At 47.9% G+C, this 22,558-nt stretch overlaps 6 protein-coding genes across 8 annotated transcripts in view; 3 read left to right on the top strand and 3 right to left on the bottom strand.

Moving 5' to 3' along the window:
- Window positions 1–73: 73 nt before the first annotated feature.
- LOC117890844 (sodium channel protein Nach) lies at window positions 74–1,916 on the bottom strand. Its single transcript, XM_034795928.1, has 6 exons — window positions 1,555–1,916; window positions 1,204–1,494; window positions 696–1,144; window positions 516–642; window positions 355–458; window positions 74–294 (listed from the first exon to the last, which is right to left on the bottom strand). The coding sequence occupies exons 1-6, from the start codon at window positions 1,914–1,916 to the stop codon at window positions 74–76; spliced, it is 1,554 nt and encodes a 517-aa protein (XP_034651819.1).
- Window positions 1,917–2,063: 147 nt separating this feature from the next.
- Window positions 2,064–14,333, bottom strand: LOC117890626 (putative inorganic phosphate cotransporter). Of its 2 annotated transcripts, XM_034795574.1 has the most exons (6): window positions 14,110–14,333; window positions 9,830–10,414; window positions 3,950–4,122; window positions 3,322–3,885; window positions 2,732–3,262; window positions 2,064–2,661 (listed from the first exon to the last, which is right to left on the bottom strand). In XM_034795574.1, the coding sequence occupies exons 2-6, from the start codon at window positions 9,891–9,893 to the stop codon at window positions 2,446–2,448; spliced, it is 1,548 nt and encodes a 515-aa protein (XP_034651465.1). In that variant the 5' UTR covers window positions 9,894–10,414; window positions 14,110–14,333; the 3' UTR covers window positions 2,064–2,445. The 2 variants fall into 2 exon arrangements, with proteins under 2 accessions (XP_034651465.1, XP_034651464.1); XM_034795573.1 differs by lacking the exons at window positions 9,830–10,414; window positions 14,110–14,333 and adding an exon at window positions 5,408–5,817.
- Window positions 14,334–15,916: 1,583 nt separating this feature from the next.
- On the top strand, window positions 15,917–16,264 carry LOC117889943 (accessory gland protein Acp62F-like). The gene has a single exon (XM_034794479.1). The coding sequence runs from the start codon at window positions 15,917–15,919 to the stop codon at window positions 16,262–16,264; it is 348 nt and encodes a 115-aa protein (XP_034650370.1).
- A 901-nt stretch (window positions 16,265–17,165) lies between these two features.
- LOC117892549 (cilia- and flagella-associated protein 161) lies at window positions 17,166–18,375 on the top strand. The gene is made up of 4 exons (XM_034798859.1): window positions 17,166–17,322; window positions 17,376–17,891; window positions 17,951–18,055; window positions 18,109–18,375. The coding sequence occupies exons 1-4, from the start codon at window positions 17,227–17,229 to the stop codon at window positions 18,307–18,309; spliced, it is 918 nt and encodes a 305-aa protein (XP_034654750.1). The 5' UTR covers window positions 17,166–17,226; the 3' UTR covers window positions 18,310–18,375.
- A 278-nt stretch (window positions 18,376–18,653) lies between these two features.
- Window positions 18,654–19,516, top strand: LOC117892550 (trypsin-1). Its single transcript, XM_034798860.1, has one exon. The coding sequence runs from the start codon at window positions 18,727–18,729 to the stop codon at window positions 19,498–19,500; it is 774 nt and encodes a 257-aa protein (XP_034654751.1). The 5' UTR covers window positions 18,654–18,726; the 3' UTR covers window positions 19,501–19,516.
- A 272-nt stretch (window positions 19,517–19,788) lies between these two features.
- LOC117892546 (putative polypeptide N-acetylgalactosaminyltransferase 9) overlaps window positions 19,789–22,558 on the bottom strand; it is a 59,705-nt gene continuing 56,935 nt past the window's right edge. For both annotated transcript variants that reach the window (XM_034798855.1, XM_034798856.1), the window contains exons 11-12: window positions 21,677–21,784; window positions 19,789–21,621 (exon numbers count right to left, since the gene is read on the bottom strand). In XM_034798855.1, the coding sequence (XP_034654746.1) occupies window positions 21,460–21,621; window positions 21,677–21,784 (270 nt within the window). In that variant the 3' untranslated portion in view covers window positions 19,789–21,459. The remainder of the gene's footprint in view (window positions 21,622–21,676; window positions 21,785–22,558) is intronic.

Genomic DNA, 22,558 nt, shown 5'->3' with positions numbered 1-22,558 from the left:
GTTTTGAGGCGATAATTTTAATGCTCTAATTTATTGGTTGGTAATTTCTGCACTCTGATATCGGCAGCTCTGATTACGATTTGTGAATTATGAATACGGATTTCTTGGGATTTTTATTTGTTTTGGGCAAGGCGAACTTTGGCCCCTCCCGCTGCAGCGGGACACGCATCTTCGTGCGTGCTCGACACTCCTGCAGATAGTTCTTGCGGAGAATGATCGAAAAGTAGTAGAGAATCTCCACCACGGAGAGCATGCTCATGCCCACAAAGAGGCTGAAGGCGCTGCCCAGGTTGGCTGCAAAAGGAAAACAAAATTGAGGGGAAATAAAATAACATTTCTGTTGGATAAACCTACAAACCAAAGTGACCATATTCGAGAGCAGATCCTGGCGAATGCGCCGATAGCTGAAAGAGTTGATAAACACATGCAAAATGCCATCATTCTCGGCTATGTCCGAGCTGTAATGGGGGAAGCTGTGTAATCAGAGGAACATGTTTGCCAAAGGGGAAACTCACTAGAAGGGATCCACCACTGGCATATTGGTATGAAGCGGAAAATTGGAGATCTGAACATCGTAATCAAAGTGTTCGCAGGTCAGTGGACAGTAGCATTGAGTGCTCCTCTCTCGCGTGATTATGTTAGCTGCAAGAGGAGAGGATTCAGATCTATTACCCCTCTCGACTGGCAATACCCACCAAAGTTATCCACCAAACAGGGGATATCCCGGAAGGAGCATATCCGATCCTCGGTGCGATTGAAGTCGAAGAAGTACGTGTGGCAGCCGCAGAACTTGACCATGTTGGTCACGCGGCAGTTGAGCTCGCAGTTGGGGTAGACGTAGTCGGGGAAGTAGCGCAGGTGGAACTCGTTGCCGAACACACAGTTTCGCTCCTCGATGGTCAGAGCCTTGACAGCCGACGAGCAGAAGGTCTCCTCGGGTCGCAGGGCGGCGAAAACCTCCGTGTTGAAAGCCACAAACTTCGAGACAGCGTGGGCACTGGGAAAGGCACTGGTGTCCTGGATGAGTACCTTCACGCCATACGAATAGGACTGCAAGGGGTCGTAGTTGTCGTCCTGGTACCGCAGGATCACCGACAGGCCATTGCCCAGACCTCCAGCAGCTCTTTGAGCGGTGAAGTTGAGTCTGTAAAGAGATTCAGGGAGTCTCTGAAGCAGAAGCAATCATCTAAGTGGTGGACTCACCCCTGTTGGCGCAGATTGAAGGAGCAGCAGTTGCCGAAGAAGGTCTTCGAGAGCTGAAAGAGCTCTGAGCAGGCCACAATCCTTCCGTGGTACCGACAACGATGCAGAATCTGCCGGCAGTCCCAGCGCAAGTGCTCGACAAACTCCTCAAGTGTCAGATTGTTCAGCGACAGCACCGACTCCATTTGCTCGATCTCCCGATCGGGAAAGCGTGCATCATCCAGCATAAAGCCGTAGAAAATGTTCAGCTGCCGCAGGATGCCAGCCACATCGGCTCCCTGAGGCAGTCGCCTGTCCAACCAATAGAGAGGATAATCAATCAACCACCCTGGGGCTCATTGTGTCACTCACAGCGTCTCCAGGAATGCCTTGGACTTTTGCATGTTGAAGAGCACCTCTGGGCAAATGGTGACTGGTGGAAAGTAGAGGCTGTTGATGGGCGTGTAGTCGCTCTCCACATTCATGCGGGTCGGATTGCTGCGAAAGTCCACGTAGAAGGTGTGGGCCATGGCCACGGCACAGCTGAACATCACCAGCGAGATGAGCAGCCACACGAAGTGCACAATCCGATTGGTGTCCTCGTCCCGGGTGTACCTCAGTCCGTGGATACTGCTGGTGGCACAAAAGTCACTCCAGGTGCGCCGCAGCGAGCCCCTCAGTGCGGACACACCCAAATCCACTTGCTCCGCTGTTAGTTCCTCCTCGTGACCCATTGGAAATTACACTATAAGCATGGGGCGTCCTGCATGTGGCTTTTTATACTCCAGATGTCTCCAGTCGATTGACAGTCGAACAACTGATTATTAATTTCGAATTAGGAATCGATTGAAACACTCTGCGAGGGGTTGGTTTGGCTTTAAGCTTTAAGCTATGATACTTTTTAATTCTTTAATATATTTGGTTGCGTTCCCTTCTTCGGATCATTTCAATTGAAGTTAGAAGACAAAACTCTGTCTCTATCACATAGGAAAATTAAATATATTCATTTACAATGGTAGCACTCGCTCCTCGATTCGCCCAACTGCTTTGCGACTTTGGGTTTGGTTTACTCTAACAATTTTCCTTTTATGATTGCTGTCTTTTTATTCTGCGAATCGGTTGAGGCTTATTGGGAATATATATCTGAGGAATATCTATCGATGATGGCTGACTATCCGCAGTAACAACATTTTGCTTAACACATACATAACTAAAACAAGAACTAAATTCTAAGCGTGTGTGCACAGAGGTCACAGGTTAATACTACTGCCTGGACTCGGTAGCGGTGATGGCCTGTGGCATGCTCAGCCTTGCTGGTGAGGAATTCGCTCCGTTGCTGAGAGCCGCCTTCTGCTCGTCGCCCTCGGGATTGTCCCAGTACTGGCGCTCGCCGGAGCCGAAGATGTTGTAGAAGGTGCCGCAAATGAGGTACACCAAGGCGGCAATGAAGAACACAATCTGCCACTGTCCCATGATGGGCTGCCAGAGACAAGAGAGAGCCACTTTAGTAAGGATTCCATGGACATAAATCAGCTTTCAGTCCTCTTACCTTTGTGTGATCGCTGATCAGATTGCCCGCCGCAATGGGTGCCAGCAGACCCGCCAGATTCGCCGAGCAATTCGTGATGGCCATGAGGAAGCCGGCGAAGCGTGGCGTCAGGTCCAAGTGGTTGATCTTGAAGCCCGAGTAGATGCCACCGTTGAGGCCCACGCCGATAGTGAGAATGGCCAGGGTCAGAGCCCGGTCGCAGCCCGTGTAGGAGGCGGCAATCAGCGCTATGCCCGGTCCGTACTGGCCAATACTGTTGATGAGCTTCCTGGTGGCTGTGTGGGTGAAGCGCTTCGAGCTGATCATCCAGTCGGCAATCACCGAGATGAACATGGAGAAGAGCCACATGGCCAGGTAGGGCAGCGAGCTCAGCAGACCGTTCGACTTCAGGGAGAAGCGGAGCACCTGCTTCATGTACGTTGGCAGCTCCGTCATCAGAGTCTCGTAGCCGTAGTTGTGGCCCATGTGGGCGAACAGAATGGCGTAGAAGGGCATCGACTTGAGAATGGCCTTGAACGGAATGGGAGGGCTCTGCGGAGAATCGAAAGATTAGTTTCTGCTGCCAAAAGACTGTTCGGGCGAGGACTCACCTTGACCACATCCGTGCCCCAGAGAGCGTCGTTGATGTACTTCTTCTCGCGCTCATCGATCTTGGGATGGGCGCTGGGGTCCTCGTACACAAAGATGAGGAATGCAATGGACCACACGGTGCCCACGATGCCAAACACGTAGAAGATCGATGGCCAGCCACCGTCGAAGCCATATTCAGCCAGCAGACCCGACAGCGGCATAGAGATGATCGTTCCGAACTGAGCTCCCGCGTACACGGCGGCACCCATGCGGGACCTCTCGTTGGGCGGAATCCACTTGGCCAGCATGGCGTGGGTGCAGGGCACAATGGGTCCCTCGCCCAGCCCCTGAATGAAGCGAACGGCGCACAGGCCCCAGACGCCGCCCTGACGAGCAGCCACGGGCACCAGGAAGGCAAAGACCGAGTTCACGAGCATGCCGTAGCCGAGGAAGCGCAGCGAGCCGTACTTCTTGGCCAGTATGCCGAAGGGGATCTGGGTGATTACGTAGCCGTAGAAGAAGGAAGACAGGATGTAGCCCTGGAGACTCGAACTCCAAGCGAACTCGCCATCCTGAGAATCGTCCTAAAACGTGAAGATTGAATGGGTTAGAAAGTGTTCGCGTGGGTAGCGTCAGAGGGCAACTTACAATGGGCAAATCACGATCACCGCACTCATCGACGGCCTCCTCGTCGTTCACCTTGATGGCCGTGTGGTTCACCATTGCCACAATGGCCACCGACATGTTGGTGCGCATCACATAGGCATTGGCCATGCCCAGGAAGAGCATGAAGGTCACGAAGTAGCGCGTGGCAAAGCATCCTACAAAATGGAAGGGAAAGAGGAATGCTATTACATCAGAGTTTTGTCTCGAATATTTCACATCTTTCTCTATCAGCGAGCGAGTGCGTCAGTCTCTGACTAATGTGCATGAATAAATTAAAATTTAATTAAGCAAAAGGAAAAGGAAAAGCGGAAGTGTTGTCAACAGAAATAATTGCTAGCAGAGATTTTCGTTCGCTTTTCGGAACTGTGAAAATAAGCGAAAAAAGGCAGAGTGTGGCAACAACTACGATATTATCTACGCCATAATCTAGTCTGGGGTTTACTTAGCCCAAGGTTCGTTGCTCGGGAGAGAGAGGGAGATAAGATCTGCTCTGCGCGTTTGTACCTATGACTCATTGCAGATAGAGGACTGGGAATGGGGAGTGGGTTGACAATTGCCTCACTTTCCGATGCGGTGCGGTCTCTGGGAATATGGAATTACGAGTATGGGGGGTGTCACTTCCCTCTATTCATTCGATTTTATAGCCCCAGAGTCGTATTTGGGATTGCCTATTTATTGTTCTAGCGATAACTGCAACTGAATGCGGGTGGAGAGGGGTGTTCATGTTGCTATTGTCATTCGACAAACGGCGCTGACTGTCGGCACTTTTGAGAGTGTCGCAAACACGTGAGATTCGATAGGTTTCAGCCAAATGGCAGGTACAGTTGCGATCGCTTCGCCTGGGGCTGGCTTGAGGATTGTGCAATTGTCTGGTGAAAAATGAAAGTTCGAAGCCAAACAACAATTATGGAATGCATTAGACAGTAACTGTAATTGAGACAATTTATTTCTCCAGCAGTCTCCCAGCCCATTGGGTGTGTTGAACTTTGCCCCCCTCCCGAAGCTAGAGTTTTATGCTCCCAATAGTCTGACATTTTCTTTGGAATTCAAAATAAATAAAGAAGTAAACTGCAGTAGAAGCAAAAAAAACATAAACAATGGCCGGGCGGCGTTAAAAATGCTGATTTAAATAAATTAAAAGTATTGTCGGGCTGCTTGCTGTTTTTTGCCATTGCTCACGCAGCGATAAATCGCGCGATTTGCCACAGCACACCTCGTCGGGCCCCCCCTCAGCACACCCCATGAACGTCTCGTGTTGCACAATCGCCACCGCGTTCGCTTTGGTAGTCGGGCATTGAGAATCGAGGGAAAGCACGTGTATGTCTCGAGTGGCAGAGTTTCTATTTTCGAACGAGTGTCGTGTCGTGTCGGCAGGCTAACAATTCAATTGGACTACACTTGCCCCAGTTCCACCCTGTTCCGCTTATGAACAACGCTTACTTTTGGGTGTCTGGTCGCGGGTTTGGTCCCAGACCAGGACATGTCCATCGCGATGCCGATGATTTAGAGTGCTGCGGCGAAAGGGCATTTTGTCGCGTTGCACATATGTTGATAAGGTTTATGCTTAAACTAGATTCGAGACTTGTTCGTGGGCTTGTTCGCTTGAGATTTTACGGGTGGTAATACTTTTTCCGCACACGCTTAAACCATTTCATTGTCTATCTGTGAACTTGGCCGGTGTGGGACCGTAGCATTGCGCGGGCAGGACAGGCGATTTGAAAAGGGAAAACTGAGCAATTATATTACACTTAGCGTTGCGTTGCGCTAACCCCGACGTTGGCTAGAGAACTGACTCGGAACTTTGGGTGGTGGCTGCCGGCTCGTTCGTGTGGCTGGCGTTACTCTGGCCCGCGGCTTCTCCTACTGAGCGTCGACCGTGGCGCTGCCTTCATTTATAAACTCTGGTGCTGTGGGTTCTCGTGGGGCACCGCAGCAGTGCTCTGCCCGCTCTCGGTGCGGCCCGGCGATTACATCAACGGCGCTGGTCAGCGTGATTTTAGTTTTTCGGTGATGATTTTCCTCTGCACTAATTTAGCGAAACGATGGAAAATTCTCTCACTTCATAGTGCAGCGCGCAACCCACGATTGATGTCAATTGCGAGAGTGAACTTTGCGGCCCATCTACAGATATTGGGTTATAGTACACACAGATCTAATTATATCGATCGGACGTAAGCGTCACACACATCCAGATCTCGTGACTGCTCTCAAAAAACCATTCGCCCACTGCTTAAAATATGCAGAGCTAAGTGATTCTGTCGATATTGTGTGGAGGGGGGAGAGCGGTGTCTACTCTTTGGGCAATGGAAATATTCTAGAACACAGTTCGTAATATTTCGGGAGAGCATACTCCAATTGCCCGAGTGCCCCCAACGAGAGTAAATGCCATGAAGTCATAGAAATGCCTCATCGGAGACGCCAGCGCTAAACGGAGGCGCCTCCAGAGGTGCACATTCTAATTACACTAAAACAAATTATATTCTGTGCGGTCACTGCGTGAGCTTTGTCAAGTTCTTGCTAATTTTGACAGCCATAAAACACAATCGGATCGGGCTTTCGTTGTGTTGTGCTTGAATGCTTTAATTATTCCGGCAAACCGCAAGGCAAAGCGAGACAGTTGAAGAACTAAAAATAGCTTCAGTCACGCTTCGACTCACTCGCACAACGAGCCAAGTGCCAGTGGGAGTGTGTGTGTGTGTGCGAGTGTGAGTGCGTCCAAGAGACAGGCACGTGCTTGTCGGCTGCTTCGCCCCCGAACCGATCGCACCGACTCACCATTGAGCTACATCTTTGAGCTTGCGTGTAGAGCATTTCTCTCGCGCTCTTCTGCGGCTCTCACTCCGCCGCCGCACACTTACATACTCGTGTCAGTCAGAGATGCCCCATTGGCAGCTGTCTCGTTTTTATTTTGTTTCTCAAATGGGTACATATGCACACCCATATGTACATATGTATGTACATTGGCATCACGGTGTGTAGTTGTATTTTTTGGCAAAGACCCTCTAATGGAATATTTTTGGTCAGGCCACAGTACAGTTGTGCACGCTCGAAGCAATTAAGTGATTTTTCATAATGCCTGCCAACTATTGGTTCTATTTTTGGATGGACCATCCATCAGGGCGACAATTAAACATCATAATGACTATAAGTGCTACCTGCTGATCAGCAGTCTCTAGGGTGTATCATAAGTACAAACTTTTTACATGGAGCTACACTAAACTGTCTCTGCGCTACCGCAAAGCTTTTCCGCAGCATGCTTTCGGGCTGAGCTTTTTAGCTTACGCACAACGTAACCGTAATGAGAATTAATCAGATTCCGTGGAATTCGGAGTACTAAAAGTGCATAGGATTCAGAGACCGTTTGTTTATCTAAATAATTTCGATTATAATGCGAACAAATGCTGCTCTCTCACGAGGGTTTCCTGGTATGGGATTGTGCTGGGGCTAGGTGCAAAGCCGATTGGCAAATATTGTCAGGCATTAAAAGAAGAAGCTTTGTTTTTTGCGCCGACAAGGTTACGTGATGTCTGCTGAACTGATGAATGGATTCTATGGTTTTTATCTGACGGTTCCACATGGGCGAGTGCCAACTGTGGCAGCACTGACGCTTAATTGCTCTGTATGCGAAACTAATTTGTATTTGCCGTTCGCTCTTTCCCTTTAACAGGTGAAATGCATGCTCATGAAGCAGTTCCCATAACCATTCACTGAATGAATGTCTTGGCTATTTCCGAGGTGGTGTGCTGCTCTGGGGGGCATCTGGGGGAACTGGCAATCTATATATGTAAATAGTAACATGCACAATTTGAGATGAGATGAGTAATTTGCTAGCCACTTGCCGGTGGCATGGCGGCTACAGCCAAATCAAACGAAACGTTTTGCAAAACGTCGCAAATGTCACGATCTTAGAAATAACCCAAGGAATTTCAACAGTCCAATTTGTGTGTTACCCTCTTACGCTCACTCTGCCGCTCTCTCTCCCTCGGTCCCTGGGTCCCTGGGTCGTGCTGCTCTGCTTTGTAAAAGCAATTTTCTAATTTATCATTCGTCTCGCCACGAGTCGGGCGGGTCGGGATGAGCTGTAAAACGCATTACGCCAGAGGCCCCGATGACAATACACCCTATGTATGGAACGGATATGGGGCTCAACTCGAGCGCAACGTTGAACAGGTCGCTGATTGTATTGTTTATTTTGTGGGAGGTTTGTTCCAGCCACCCATCCAATCCAAACCCAACCCATTCCACACCCCCTGGCATGTCGACTGGGTTTTCTTGGGTATTCTATACTAGATTCTGCTGGGGTCAACGAAGTCCCAATTAACCGATTGCATGTCAGTCGGAATATGTGAAAATTGAAAAATTGAAAACTAGGATAGCCAAGCGAATGTCAATATCAGGCCCAAAAGCCGACGACATGCAAAAAGTTGTCAAGCTGCCAGATCGAAATTGCTTAAATTGCATTGCTCAGCAGAATGTTTGCCGGAGCAGAGCAGAGCTCTGTTAGCACTCTGAAGTGTGGCTAACAGAGCGCAGCGCTGTAATGTAAACAGAGCGCAGCGCTGTTATTGCAGCTCTGCTCCGAACGAAAGTAAAAATGCGAAAAAGTGAAAAGTTCTCGCGATGGAATTCCAAGGCGAATGCATTTCCCCGGCTGACCTTAGCTCTGAATGGAGCGGGTGGGGCATAAACGAGTTTTGTCATTGCCTTGCAGAGTTCATTTGCACAGTTATAAACACGTACCATACCCGGTATTTGTCGAGATTTATGGCACTGTTTTGGGTAGGTTTTTGCTTTTGTTGCTCTACATTTTTGGGGCTATGCCGGCAACCGGTTCGACCACAAAAGGCAAACGGGGAAGGGAACTCGAACGATGATCTGTGTCAAGTGTCGGGCAGACCGTGATGATGATTTCCAGTAAGGAAAGAGCTGCGAAAACATAATAGACACTGTCCGCAAATGGAAACAGAATAGGCAAATTAGACAACAAAAGTTGGCAGTTATTGACTCAACTGTACTGCCTCCTCCTCCTCCTCTTCCTACACCTCCCTTTGTGGGGGGACTTTTGTGGGGTCTGTGTCTGTGTCACACGTTAATTGGGAATTTGGCTCACGCGTTGGCGACTCTGTTATTAATGAATTTAATTTTATTTCATGTTATTTTCCTTTTCTTTTGGATTGCATAACAAATAACTTCCGTTTAGCGGCGACCCTGGTATCCGTTTTTGGCGCTTTTGACGATTTTGAGATATTTAAATCAAGTGGATGCCAGGAGAATCGTTGAGAGTCCCATTCAATTCCCAGTTCAAGTGTAGAGGATTGCGGAATATTCGAGAGTGAAGCCGCGACTGCTTTCGGTTTCTCTTGCGATTTGCTTAGTACAAATGTAAATTATATGCCTGAGCAGTCAGCGCAATACACAGAGACAGAGAGACAGACAAACAGAGAGACAGACGAGCATATAGTCGAGTGAATTGTCATGCGAAATAAATAGGGCAATTACGTGTAACTGAGATCATAGACCTGGATATAGCATAGATCATGCCAAATGGAAGTTGAGCGAATAATTGCGAGCACAAAGAGGGGAAGTGTAGATAGCCGCGATTCAGATTTTTTAATAATTTCATTGATTGCTGGGTTTGTTTCCTTTTTTTCCTGTATTCATTAAAGAACTGATTATGGTAGGATAATTTCCATCAGACTAATCTTTCGTTGATAATTGTCACACCCATTCTATCTCTTTCCAACTAATTAACTTGTAAAAGGCAAATGCTTAGATAGTAAATTATCTCAGCAATATTCAGTATTCACATTTTGATAAGCTCTTCCGTTCCACGGTCATCCCTATACATAAGCTCTTACTCACCTAATGGCGGCTTCTCGAGATCCTTCTCGGTGCTCCCACAAATGGCCTCCTTCGATGCCGACATCTTGTGTGTTTTGTGTTGGTGGGGACTTTGTGTGTGTTCAAGTCAAACAAGAGGTGTTAAAACCAATTGGTTGTGGCTGCTGTAGGCGGAGCGCTTAAATATCACAATACTGCACGGAATGTGCAAGATTTATTAACTGTTTTCAGCAGGAGCCCGATCGGACAGGTCTCAAGACATCTTCTTTGCAGATGTATCTATGTGTGTGTGTACATATACTCGTATGTATCGTTATCTTGGCTCACTGTTTCTCTCTTCACTCGCGATCTGCTGTGGCTGGCAGCTTGATTTGTTCTGATTGTCACTCGGTGGCTGGCGGCCTTTAAATAAGCCGAATGGAGACGGAGACCGAATGGAGACTGGGACTGAGGCTGAGACAGGCGGTGCTCCGTCTTCTGTTTGCACGATTTATTTTCCGTTCTGTTTGGCTTTGCTGAGAGATCTGCGCATGCGTTCCCTTCGACGTTGCCGTTGCCCCGCTGTACGGCTATAGCTATAGCTGGTCGGCAGATCAAGTTGTTAATCTGAAAGCAGAGCAGACATCAAATTAGTTTGATAAATTTAGCTGGGTGTTTCAATTGATTGGGCAAACGCAAGCGCCAAGTGTCGCCGAATGCGAACTCGAGATTTGCTTCATCCTCCGAATGAGTCTCCGAATGATCGGCATTTGATTTCACGAGTCTCTCGCCCTACGCACGTTTTCCCAGTTAACAGAAAAGTTTACCGTCAAATATTTGCCATGATTCGACAGATTCGCGCGGGATGTCATATGAAATATGAGGAACGAACTGGGGTACAGTCTGGCACCCGATTTCTTAGTGTTCTGTATGGGCAGGGAGACCTTGAATACTCTTTTTTTCGGCAAGACACGGCCCGGCGTGCAAGGCTACTCCAATATTTGCATTGGGGGTTTAAATGTGAGGGACACTGACGAGTAATTGTAACGACTCAATGCAATTAACCTTATAGCTATGGCTATACTTATCTTGCGGGCCTCACATATTGACAATTTCTGTCCCCTGATGATGATGATGATGTAATTAAGTAAATCTGCTACCTTAAAGATTCTCCCTTTGGATGAAACTGGTTTCCGAATTCGCAGATACACAATTCTAGGTAAATCGATTACAATGACACTTTAGATCTGAACAAACCCCACCACCACACACACACTCACACACTCGGACACTCCATAACAACAGTTGAGCACTTGGGTTTCTGTGAGTGGAATTTCAATTGTTTTCGCGTTGTTTTGCACGTCAGAGCGGCCCAAAATTGAATTTTGGAAAGTTTCATAAGTCGCATATAACAAACAAAATTAAAAAAATAAAGCTGCGACGGGAGTTTGAACAATCTGTTGTCCGCCGCTGATTTGTTTACGTAAATTTCTTAGAAGCGAAACACCAATAAGGCCTTAAACAGGTTGTTGTTATGCGTCCCAAAAGTCTGCCAAACAAGAAGCACGCCAAATGGTTAGCTAATTGGCATGGAAACACACCAAGACTCCTATACTCCAATCCTGATTTCTGCGGAAAAATACCCTGGCTAACACCTCCATAGATAGGCAGGGGAAAGATTTCCACTCTGTTTAGGCAGAGTGGCATAAGAAGACTTCTGCGAAAGAGAGGGAAGGGTATTGTTTTGTTTGTTCAGTTTGCTTTCATCGTTCTCATTTGGAGATATTTACTGTTTTTCGGATGAGACACTGATCTGTGCTTGGGGAATACCCATTTATTCTTAATGAGTTGCGATCATAAGTAGCGGAAAGTTTTAACTATTAATAAAAACTAATTGCGTAAGTTTTAGTTGTCTACGAATTAAAATGAAATTAATTGAAAATGGAAAACGTGATCTGTACATTGCATAAGACATTTTCATGGCAGAGTGCAAATCTGTAGTGTCTTGCACCGTCATTCTGTCACATATATTTATCAATTTAAGGAATTAGCAAAGTTTATTTTTAGGTAAATAGTCGCGACAAATACCGAACGGGCCATCATTGCGAAGACGGAATGATTTTGCATTTTGCGGCTGCTAAACGATCGCGGATTGACACGAAAACAGTCGCCAAAAGTGGATCGCCAGCGGAGGTAGGTTCCTGGATCGGAAATGCCTAATCCCGGTTGCATAACCTACTTATACGTAGATCTTATGTAAATCACGGCACAGGGAAATAGGTTCTTTACGATAATTGCTCTCGACGTAACACGATTGCCCGAGTATAAATATAAGTAAAAAGTCCAGGGCAAAGGGATTTGCAACCGCAAACGGGTATACCCAGGAACATGTACATATACAAGTACATTGTTGAAGCAAGAGTTATAAATTTAAATTGCATTTGTTAATTGCGAATGTCGACTAATGCGCAGCTACAGGGTTCGGTTATAGCTGCATTTCGCGGGCATTAAAAGTGCATTAGTAAATAATAATAAATGAACAAATTTATGGGCAGCCACAAAACCATATTTAATATTAATAAAACCCACTTCTGCGAGTAGCGCAAATTTATGAATTTAATCTTAAACGCCAGTCCCCGGGTCCTTATCCGATCCGATCCGATCCGATCCGAGCGTGCGCCAAAGGCGCTTTCGCCTCTCCAGAGTGTCGGAAATTTCAGCAGATAAGAAGAGTTCGGGTGGAGTTTTAAAGTCCAATCCATGCCTGGGGGGAAGTGTATTCTAATACCCGAAACGTGTAGAGAGTCCATTGTAAATTCTTCGGCAGACAGATTTATTGGCAGATCTCGTTGCCGTTTGATATGAACAGAGGTGAGCAGGAGGACAGGAATTTGCTGAACTGGTTGCCATGAAAGCGGCCTATCGTTGGGACTTGACCATAAATCAAATACACTTATCGAGAAACCCTCAGCGAGTGTGCGCACTCTCATAGATTAAACGCGTAACGCCCCTATCTGCTACCCTGTACAAACTCTGGAGTGTCCCCAGGCACGTGCAAAATGTTCTTCATTCAACTGTTTTTTGGCCCAGTGAGATGTGGTCGTAAACCAGCTATAGACTCGTCTGATATCAGAATGCCATACTCGTAATTATGACATAATTACGTTTATCGCCATCCCATAAACGTGCAGTCGTCAGCCAGTCAACGGCCGCTTATACGACAGCACCATGACAAGGCCCTGGAACCACTGACAAAATTTTCCACCCACACCATGGTCGCGTTTTCTCCAGTCGGGTGGAAAGCCATTCCTCTGAATTGGTACTTCAATTGGAATCCTCTTAATTTATGATGATTTTATTCAACAATTGCTGCCAGCTTTTCTCGCGTCGAAGCGTTTTTCCTATCAATTTCCATTTGCTGTTCGCATTCAGTTTTCAAGTTCAAGTTCAGGCCTGAGCCCACCCAACCTCACATTGTACACATTCGTTTCGGCCGAGTGACTCTCTGGGCTCTGTGGCTCTATGGCCGTTGCTTTGTCTCTGCTAGTCTGCTGGCTCTGGCCTCTCGAGGGGTGGGAAACTGTTTGGCTTTGGTGGAGAGCAGGGTCTTGGTCTTGTCTCGTGGCTTATCTGCTTATCTGCGCACATTTTCGCACTTGAGCCGGCGACTGCTTGCAATCGAATGGGATCGGAAGTCTATACTTTGAGTGAGTAAAAGTGGGCAGCGGGCAAGTTATTTATCATCCCATCGTAAATCATTCACTTCTCATACGAGTTCCTTGACAAAAGATCACACACACACACACAATAAGCGATATTTTTTGTTCAGGAATGTAATTCTGGGGAATACTTATTTAACTTGTTTTTTTGTTGCTCTCGCTTCTCGCTTGTTCTTTTTTTTTGCATATGGAATAATTTTAAGCATATTGCTACTTTTTTGTGGATTTAATTTACGGACTTTTAATCAGAAACTCACTCACCTCACACACACACTCACTAATACAAGTACACACGCGCTAAACACACTTCAAAAACAACCTTTCAAAAATGCGAATCAGCTGTTTTGCTTTAGTCTTATTATCATTCCTCTGACTGCTGTTTCCGTTGCTGGAGTTCGCATTGCTCCTCTCACGTGTCTTCTCCCCTTTCTCTGCGGTCATTTAACCGATCTCCGCGAATTCGCAGACAAAAACAGAGACAGTGATAGTAACGGGGGGTGAGAGTGACAGTGAGCGGAAGAATGCGAGAGGGAAAAGCTCCGCTCAATGGACAGGAACACAGTTATTCTATCAACTAGAAAACAGACTTGGGTAGGCACTCACGAGAATGGTTTTTAAAATTCCATGGAACTCCAATGGAATTTTCTCTTGTTGGACACTTTCCACCACGGACGCGCACTTGGTTTGGAAACTTTCTTCTTGATCGACACCTTCGGGGCTGTGCTGTACTGCCAAGGCCGGGATGCAGGCAGAGTGCTGGTGCTGTGCTGTGCTGTGCTGTGCTGGAGCGGACAGTCTCGGACGAGCGCTGGCTCTGTAATGACTTACTACCTCAGCTAATTGAACGTTTTTATAATTCTGTTTCTGTTTCTGTTTTACTCGCACCGGGGCGCAGGCGGACGCGGACAGAGCTGCGTTAGCGGGCAGAGGAGACACGAAGCGAAGCGTCGTTCGCGCATTTGATTCATCGGCCGAGCGGCAGCGGAGAGAGGAGGCCTGCTCGTTGGTCGTTGGGGTGGTGGGTGCTGAGTGGGTGATAGGCGACAGTGATAATGGCCAAGTTTATGAGCAGCGTTATAACCAATTAAACGATATTTTTATAACAGCAGCGACAGCACCCACAACGTCAGCGTTGAAGCTGCGCCTGAGGATCACAGAGGCTTCATTGGCACTGGAGCTTTGGCTCAGTTTTCGGTTGCGTGCGAGTTACCGTTTACCGGTTCAGGAGAGCAGCGAGCGCTGTAAGCTCCGCGTGCAGCTGTTCTCTCGTGCTCTCCGGCATGTCACTCACGTGCGCCCTGGCAAATTCTGGCACTGAGAGAGAGAACAGACAGTCGAAAGTTATCTCCAAGCGCATGAGAGACGCATGAGATCGCCCGACTCGCGCTGGTGTCGATGCGAAGCTTTTACAATATTGACAGGCCTAATGAGGAGATTTACAGCAAAGACGTCAGAGCTTTGGGGCCATGCAGAACAGAACCAATAGAGCAGGAAAGTCCCGTGCAAAACAGCTTTGTAAACTGTGCCTTTTATAAACCAATATCCCAATCCAAATGCGGCCAATTAGTGGGCCGTAAAGTGAGTTTTGACCAACGATAAGACGATTGGGGCTGGACTGGGCCAGGTAGCCTTATATCAACCTGATTTCGGGTCTATAAAGAGTCGTAAAACATAATCTTGGCAAACAGTAGTTCCAACTGGACAAGGCTACTGCTACGGCCATCAATGACCCACCACCGCTATATGGGGAAAACCTAATCACATGATGCCGGATTGGAGTGCGGATTAGCCCATCGACAGAGCTCGGGGCGTAGTAGATCCCTCAGAGATCGCTCCCTATCGCCCATCGCCCATCGCCCATGGTTTATGTGACAGTCTCGAGTGCGTTTCAATGGCCGATGCCAAATCAAATGCCCATTTCTGCTCTAAAGGAATTATCTGATTATTAATTATATTTTGCCCATCGAGATAGGCGGCCCTGCGTGTTTAGTGACGGAATGGGAGCCAGAGGAAGATATTCCAGCGCCGCATTTGATCCATTATCATTTTGGGGCCTGGCGTTTGACGCAATTAATAATGTGGCAACTGTTTGTGAGGGTCTCTTTGTGTGAGGACTTCTATTGGAGGCAGATAACGAAGCGGTTTTGAGGGTACGATACAATTAGCGAACAGATTGCTTTTCTTTCAGGTAAACAACATGGGGGACAAGTTCGTCTTTTAGATTATCACTTATCATTGGTGATATTTCAAGTGATTTTCCATTGAACTGTGAGTCAGCAACTCTACAAGTACGAGGTATCTGTTCACATTATGCAGAACTAATTTAATTAATCGGCAGATCGGTTCCACCACCAACTGGATCTCTCAGCAAACACCAAAACATTCATTCGATCATCATCATCGCCCGATGATGATATTCCACCTGATGCTGTACTCTCTTCTAGCGAGCGGCTGGGCCACTACGCCCTATCCCCCCAGTCTGGAGTGCGGTCCCAATGCCGGCAAGTCAAACTGCTCCTCCAGGTGCGAGCAGACCTGCCAGTACAAGTCCCGCAGCTGTCCACCAAAGATCTGCGGTGGTCCATGCGTCTGCCTCGAGGGCCATGTGATCGATGAGCAACGATCAAGTTGTGTCCTTCGTAAAGATTGCCGGCAGAAGCAGCTGGAGGTGCCCACGTACCAAGTGACCAGTCTGAAGTACTTCGGGGCCAACTATGGCAACGACATTATCCCTGAAGGGAACGCAACAGCAAGTTGAGTGGGAATTGTGAAATTCCTAATATGTGAGTGCAACCAAATTGAAATAAATCAGTGCCGAGCTGTATATCGGATGCCGCGACTGATGGCTGATTAGTTGGAACAGCCCGGACCCCGTCAGAGACGGCTCTAGCGGAGGGTAAACATGGCCATAAACCACCGTATGGCTCGGAGCTGTGTGGTGGAGAGCCCGGCCCACTTGCAATTGGGTGCCGTGTGCCTGGCTGGTGCCCAGATAAGCAAACGTGCCGCACATCGGCCGATCCAGGTCCGCACGTTCACGTGATGTGCACGCCGATCTATCCTCAGACACTTCATCACCCATATATTAGCGATAATGAATAACAAGCACAATTAACGAGCGACCAACAATGGCTGATGGGTGCTAAATGTTGATACAACCGGCTTATCTTGTCACCGATATTGGGCCCCAGACATCCACACAGATTTGCTAATGGTGATGAGGCACACCCCATGACTGAAGACTTAGACTGACTGGCAAACAGACAGGTTTAGCCTCTGGTTCTGCTCGGCATTGTCTCTGCTTACAGACAACGCCAACAATGCCATCTTAATCATCTCTTGTACAAATTAAAGCTCGCAAATGTGTGCTGAAGGGAAATATTGTCTCTGTCATTGCTCATCCGTCGAGTGGCCTGTGCACGGCGGCACTCGTTCGTAAGACTAAAAGTATGCTATGAATGAATCCGTGGTGAATAAGAGCAGGAGGGCAGTAATGAAGTACCCAAGTTCCCATAATAATATGTCTAGTTAGCTTTGCTTGCTTTGACCCCTGGGGGTAAACTCTCACTAACTTGTATTCTATTCCTAGAAACTGAAACATACGAATCGTGTCGTGTCTCTGTTCCCAAAATCAATAAAAACATATCCAACCTCTTCTAACTTCTTTGTCAGTCAAATACTTTTCTTCTGTTTCGAAACACACACAAAAATAACAATAAAATGCCTTGCACGGTATACGACATAAGCGGCGGATCGTCGCGCTTCCGACCGGTCGTACGCATCGGCAACTGGTTCGAGGAAAACTGCCTCGAGGAGGTAAGCCATTGAGAGACTCCACTTACAAGTGATCAGCCATCCCCTTTCGCTAGGACAAAGTGCGCAGCTTCAAGAACAAGCGCGATAGGGGCGAACTTCTGGTGGAGAAGGCTCGCATACTCTACGACAACTTCCACAAGGAGATCGTCCTGGCAGCGCCAAAGGAAAATGTCATCTTTGGAGCAGTCGTCCAGCTGATGCCCATTGCCATGAACATCGCGAATATGAACACGGCCGACCTGAACCTCGCCCTTTCGGTGGTGATCAACGAGCGGGTGGTGCGTCACAGCCAGAACATCAACGATGACTGCGAGCTGACGGTGGCTCCCTCCACCCGGGCCTGTCTACGCAACTCGTTCCGCATCGTCAGTGGCGACGAGCACGACCGCACGGGACAGGACATAAAGTACGGGCAGCGCTTCCGACTGGAGTGCATGGAATCGGGCAGTGATCCCATCATGCTGTACAGTGCCCCCAAGAAGGTCAACCTCAACCAGTCCATCGATGCGACACACCAGTCCCATAAGAACGGCGAGCTCAATTTTCCCCTGGGTCTTGTGCATCGCAGTGTAAGTTGATGACGAGTTCCTCAACACTCTTTTACTGATGGGTTTGTCTTCATCCACAGCGCTGTGGCTGTCCGGGTGGTGACCTGCCGATGGCCTTTACCAACTGGTTCTGCATTCACGTCGATCGTGACAGGCGCTTCGAGAGCGAGGGCGAAAACATACCCGTAGGTATTGGTGAGCTTCCCTCGGAAATTATTCTAGCCAACTTATCTTGCAGAGCAATGCACCAATGGTGATTGTCCATGCGGCTACCAACCGCAATCTGGCCGCCGAGAATGTGGTCATCCAGACGCTGTTCGGCCCGGAGTTCCTGGTGTCCGTGCAGAACTATCGCAACATCTACAAGCGAGAGCTCTGGAAGAACGTGTGGATGATCAGCAACGGCCACCAGGCAGGCCACATCAGCAAGAAGACCTAAACCACAAATTTTTTGTCCCAGCAAACACGAGCGAGTTACGCATTAAATAAAGGTCGCTGCAATTAAGTGTCGGGTGAACTTGGTTCTTATGTCTGATAAGCAACAATTTGAATTTCGCACATGGAACTGTGTCAGCCGAGCCGAGCCCCTGCGGTTTGTTCCAGATAATACCCGGCAGTGGGTGCGCCTATATTTCGAATGGAAAGAGGGAATCAATGAGGATAGTTGCATAGTTGAATTAGCACTATTCGGGAAGCATTTCTTATCTTTATTGCAGATTCAAGCCACGCCCACCCACCTCAATCCAATTCGCAAACGTAAGTGTGCCAGTCCGGTGATAAAAACTTCCACGAAAATGCCCCGGCAAGACCAATAAATAGCCTAAAGGCAGCCACGGTCTGCACACTCATTCCCAATATGTCTCCGGTTGCAAGTCTTGTAGCTCCACTGCTCCTGCTGATCGCCACGACCTCCGCTCCTGGTCAAGCCAACCCGGCGGATACTTCGCGAATCATTGGAGGAGAGTTTGCTGGCCCCGGGCAGTTTCCGCATCAGGTGTCCCTGCAGCTGAATGGGCGGCATCACTGCGGCGGCTCGCTGATCTCCGACACGATGATTGTAACTGCCGCCCACTGCACAAAGGACCAGAACCCTGCCAACATGAAGGCCATTGTGGGCACCAACGATCTGAGCGCCGGCAATGGGCAGGTCTTTAGCATTTCCCAGCTAATCATCCATCCGCAGTACAACCCCCAGAGCCAGGACTTTGACATGTCGCTGATCCGGCTAAGTACGCCCGTGCCCATGGGCGGTGCTGTCAAAACGATCCCGCTGGCCGACGCGGACTCCAACTATGCCGCCGACACCATGGCCACCATCAGCGGCTTTGGGGCCATCAACCAGAATCTTCAGCTGCCCAACCGCTTGAAGTTCGCCAAGGTGCAGCTCTGGAGTCGTGACTACTGCAACTCCCAGAACATTCCTGGTCTCACCGATCGCATGGTCTGCGCTGGGCATCCCAGTGGACAAGTCAGCTCCTGTCAGGGTGACTCCGGTGGCCCGCTCACTGTCGATGGCAAACTCTTTGGCGTTGTCTCCTGGGGCTTTGGATGTGGCGCCAAGGGACGCCCAGCCATGTATACTTATGTGGGTGCCTTGAGGTCCTGGATCAAGCAGAATGCAAATGTTTAATCGGCATGGAAAAAACTGACTAATAATGAAATAAATAAATACAAACCTTTTTGCAAATTTATAATTGCGGTTTATTCATTGATTTCAGTCTCTGAAGGGGTGGAATGTCACTATGACAAAAGCTGAAATGTGTGAACCACTGTTGTGCGGTGGCGCCATCTGTTGATTTTTGTAGTTTCATCATTGCCCGCAGACGAAATGGGAGCGCCAAAGACGGCATCTTGACTTTTGTTCGCATCTGGTATACAAGTTCGTTGATGTATTCAATAAATGCAGCCTAAATCTAGATTACTTTCGTATATTTTATTTATAACTGCATCTGCCGCCTTGTACAATTTCAATTCATTGCTACACATTCACTACACACTTAGTACAATAATTCTTTAGGGTTTATGTTTAAAAAAAGGTTTGTCGACCACTTCCTATGGCTTTGGGTTTTCGTACGCTAAGTTGTAAATGCCGCCTAGTGAAGCGCTTTGTGTGAAAAAGTATCAAATGAAGAGGCGCATGCATTCTGTAGCAGTGTTCTGCTTCTGCTTCGGCTTCTAGTTAGTGTTATTCTGTATAATATTTATGCTTTAGTCTCGAGAATAAAACAGTATTTAATCCATAGTTATGTACACATTCTGCAGGATGCGATATGAACAGTATAGTATGTAGTATATACACAGTCGCTGTGATTGTGACACCTAGACTAATGCTAGAGGAGTACGATTGCGTTATACATACATATGTAAGTGTGTGTTTGTCCGTTATAAGTAGAAGGCACTATGCACATTTGCATTAACTAACTCTAAAGATCTGCTCAGTGATATCTGCAGTCTGGAAACTGATATTCTGTATGTAAGTACTACTACAAGCTGGCTACAAGTGTCCAACGCATAGGATATGTTGTCGTCTTGATAACTCAACGAAACGAAATGAAATTAAATGCAATCCCATCCAACAAAGGGATACAAAAGTACAAAAACTAGACATCTAAACATACATAATTTGGCATAAGGTCGGTTCTCCAACGCACTTAACAAATACAAAATAAAAAAACACAAACTTCAGCGTCTCGCTTCGTCGGACATACAAATAAATAAGTTCCAAATTTTGGTAGTGCTTCCCATACAGATGCAGTACAGGAAGGAGTAGGTAGGTAGATAGATAGGTGGTAAGTGGGAATGCTGCAGGTAGGGGCGGGGCGGGGCGGGGCGTACAGGCAAAACAAAGGCTATCACCGAATGCTTTCCGACCTAGACTCTTAGCCTAAAGCTTACGCACTAGAAACATATTTGGAATGGGGCTTTCGCAAAGCCATTTGATGACAATATATAAAATTCATAATTCATATCCATATACCGGAAAGCGTAGGGCTACGCTCTCCGTTGGATCATCCATCATCCAACACACTTTCCATAAATTGTGCTAAACGTTTACAAATGTAAATGCAAAAATTGCGCTACGACTTCATACGACTTTTTTGGCCAGCACTTATCCTGGCTTGTCCCGGATCCTATACCTAACGGCCCCAGAGCATGCTGACTTTAGGCCTACAAAACTTATCGCTACTGTACAGCAGTCGTTCTCTATTTTCCCAGTGTCGGTTCGTCCGTCTGTCTCTGTGTCTCCGTAGATCTGTTTGTGTGTGTGGTTCCTTATAGCTATGCAACATATTTTCTGTTGCCTGGAAACATATAGATTTAATCGTATTTATAGAGCATGGCAAAGTAATGCGGATACCAGCTAACCTCCCCCGATTTCCGAAATTGTTCTGCCTATTGCACATGCCTGGAATAGAGGGGAATTCTATTCCAATTCCTGCTTCCACTCCGTGTCCAGTTTTCGGTGCCGCTTCTGTTGCTGTTGCTGTTGCTGCCGCTGCTGCTGCTGATGCTGCTATGCTCGCCTGTCTCGCTGTCGTTGGCGCTGCGATGTGGGCAACAGGAGGTTGCCCCTCGCATAGAAGTAGCCTCACAATTTGGAGCTATCGTAGCCCTCCAGCACCCACTCCTGGCGGGTCAGCGAGCTGCCGCACTCCTCCATCAGCACCTTGTCCTTGGCCTCATTGATGGCCAGACATTTGCCGGAGGTGCCGTGGTGCAGTTGCTTGGTGTTCTCACGGTATGTCCAGAACTGAAATGCAGTTTCGATTAGCTCAGGATCCATGCAAATACTTCAACAATCTCACCTGGTTTCCCTTGCCGCCGTGGCACGAGTAGAGCACCACGTCCTTGCCGGCGTAGTCCAAGCAGAAGTCGTCGCGCCGTATTTCTCCAGTCTTGCTCAGCATCCAGTACTGTGGGAGTGCGGAGAGGAAGCACACATTAATATTAATTGCGGCGGAAGCGGATGCGTGGGTCTGCCAATTGCCAAGCCAAAAGTTTTGCCAGGACTACAATCGCACAACTTATTACAGGAGTAATCTTTTATTCAATTAAATGCCAAAAGCAGCTCCCTCTCTGTGTGTGTGTGTGCTGTGTGTGTGTGTCTGGATGTGTGCATCTGTGTGTGAGCCTGGTCATGATTATTTATAATTTAAACCACGTTGCCAATGCCAGATGGCAGACAGGCACCTCGGAACGAGTGTTCCGAATCCGGTTCCTGACTCTGTGGGCCCTGATTCTGCGGGCGACTGAAAACGACTTTGTTTGCCCTGCCCTACACAGAGCAACCTCCCACCCTGCCACTCCCCTACCCCATGCCATGCGCTCGTTGGCAGCTCGTGACCAGCAGCCATTTTGTGTTGTTACCATTTCCGTTTCCGCGCCCCCTGTCCGCTGTCCGCCCGCACCGGCGTCCTTATTCGTTTTATAATGATGCCAGGACTGGAATAATGATGAGCCGGGCAATGGGGGTGGGGGTAGGGGTGGGGCTGGTACGGGGGGGTGGCGTTGCATGGATAATTACAGTTATTGTTTTAACTCTCGAATTTCGGAATTTTGGTGTGCCTTTAAGTATCTCGTTTTGGCTACAGTTTCTGCCGGCAATCGCAGAGAGATTTCTGCCAGAGCTGCCTTACAGTTGTGTCACGTAGCTTCTCCTTCTTGCGGATAGTTCTGCTTCATATTCA

The sequence above is a fragment of the Drosophila subobscura genome, chromosome E (genome assembly GCF_008121235.1).
Source record: "Drosophila subobscura isolate 14011-0131.10 chromosome E, UCBerk_Dsub_1.0, whole genome shotgun sequence".
In the NCBI taxonomy this organism is placed as follows: Eukaryota; Metazoa; Arthropoda; class Insecta; order Diptera; family Drosophilidae; genus Drosophila; species Drosophila subobscura.
This window is presented reverse-complemented; position numbering and strand designations above follow the sequence as displayed.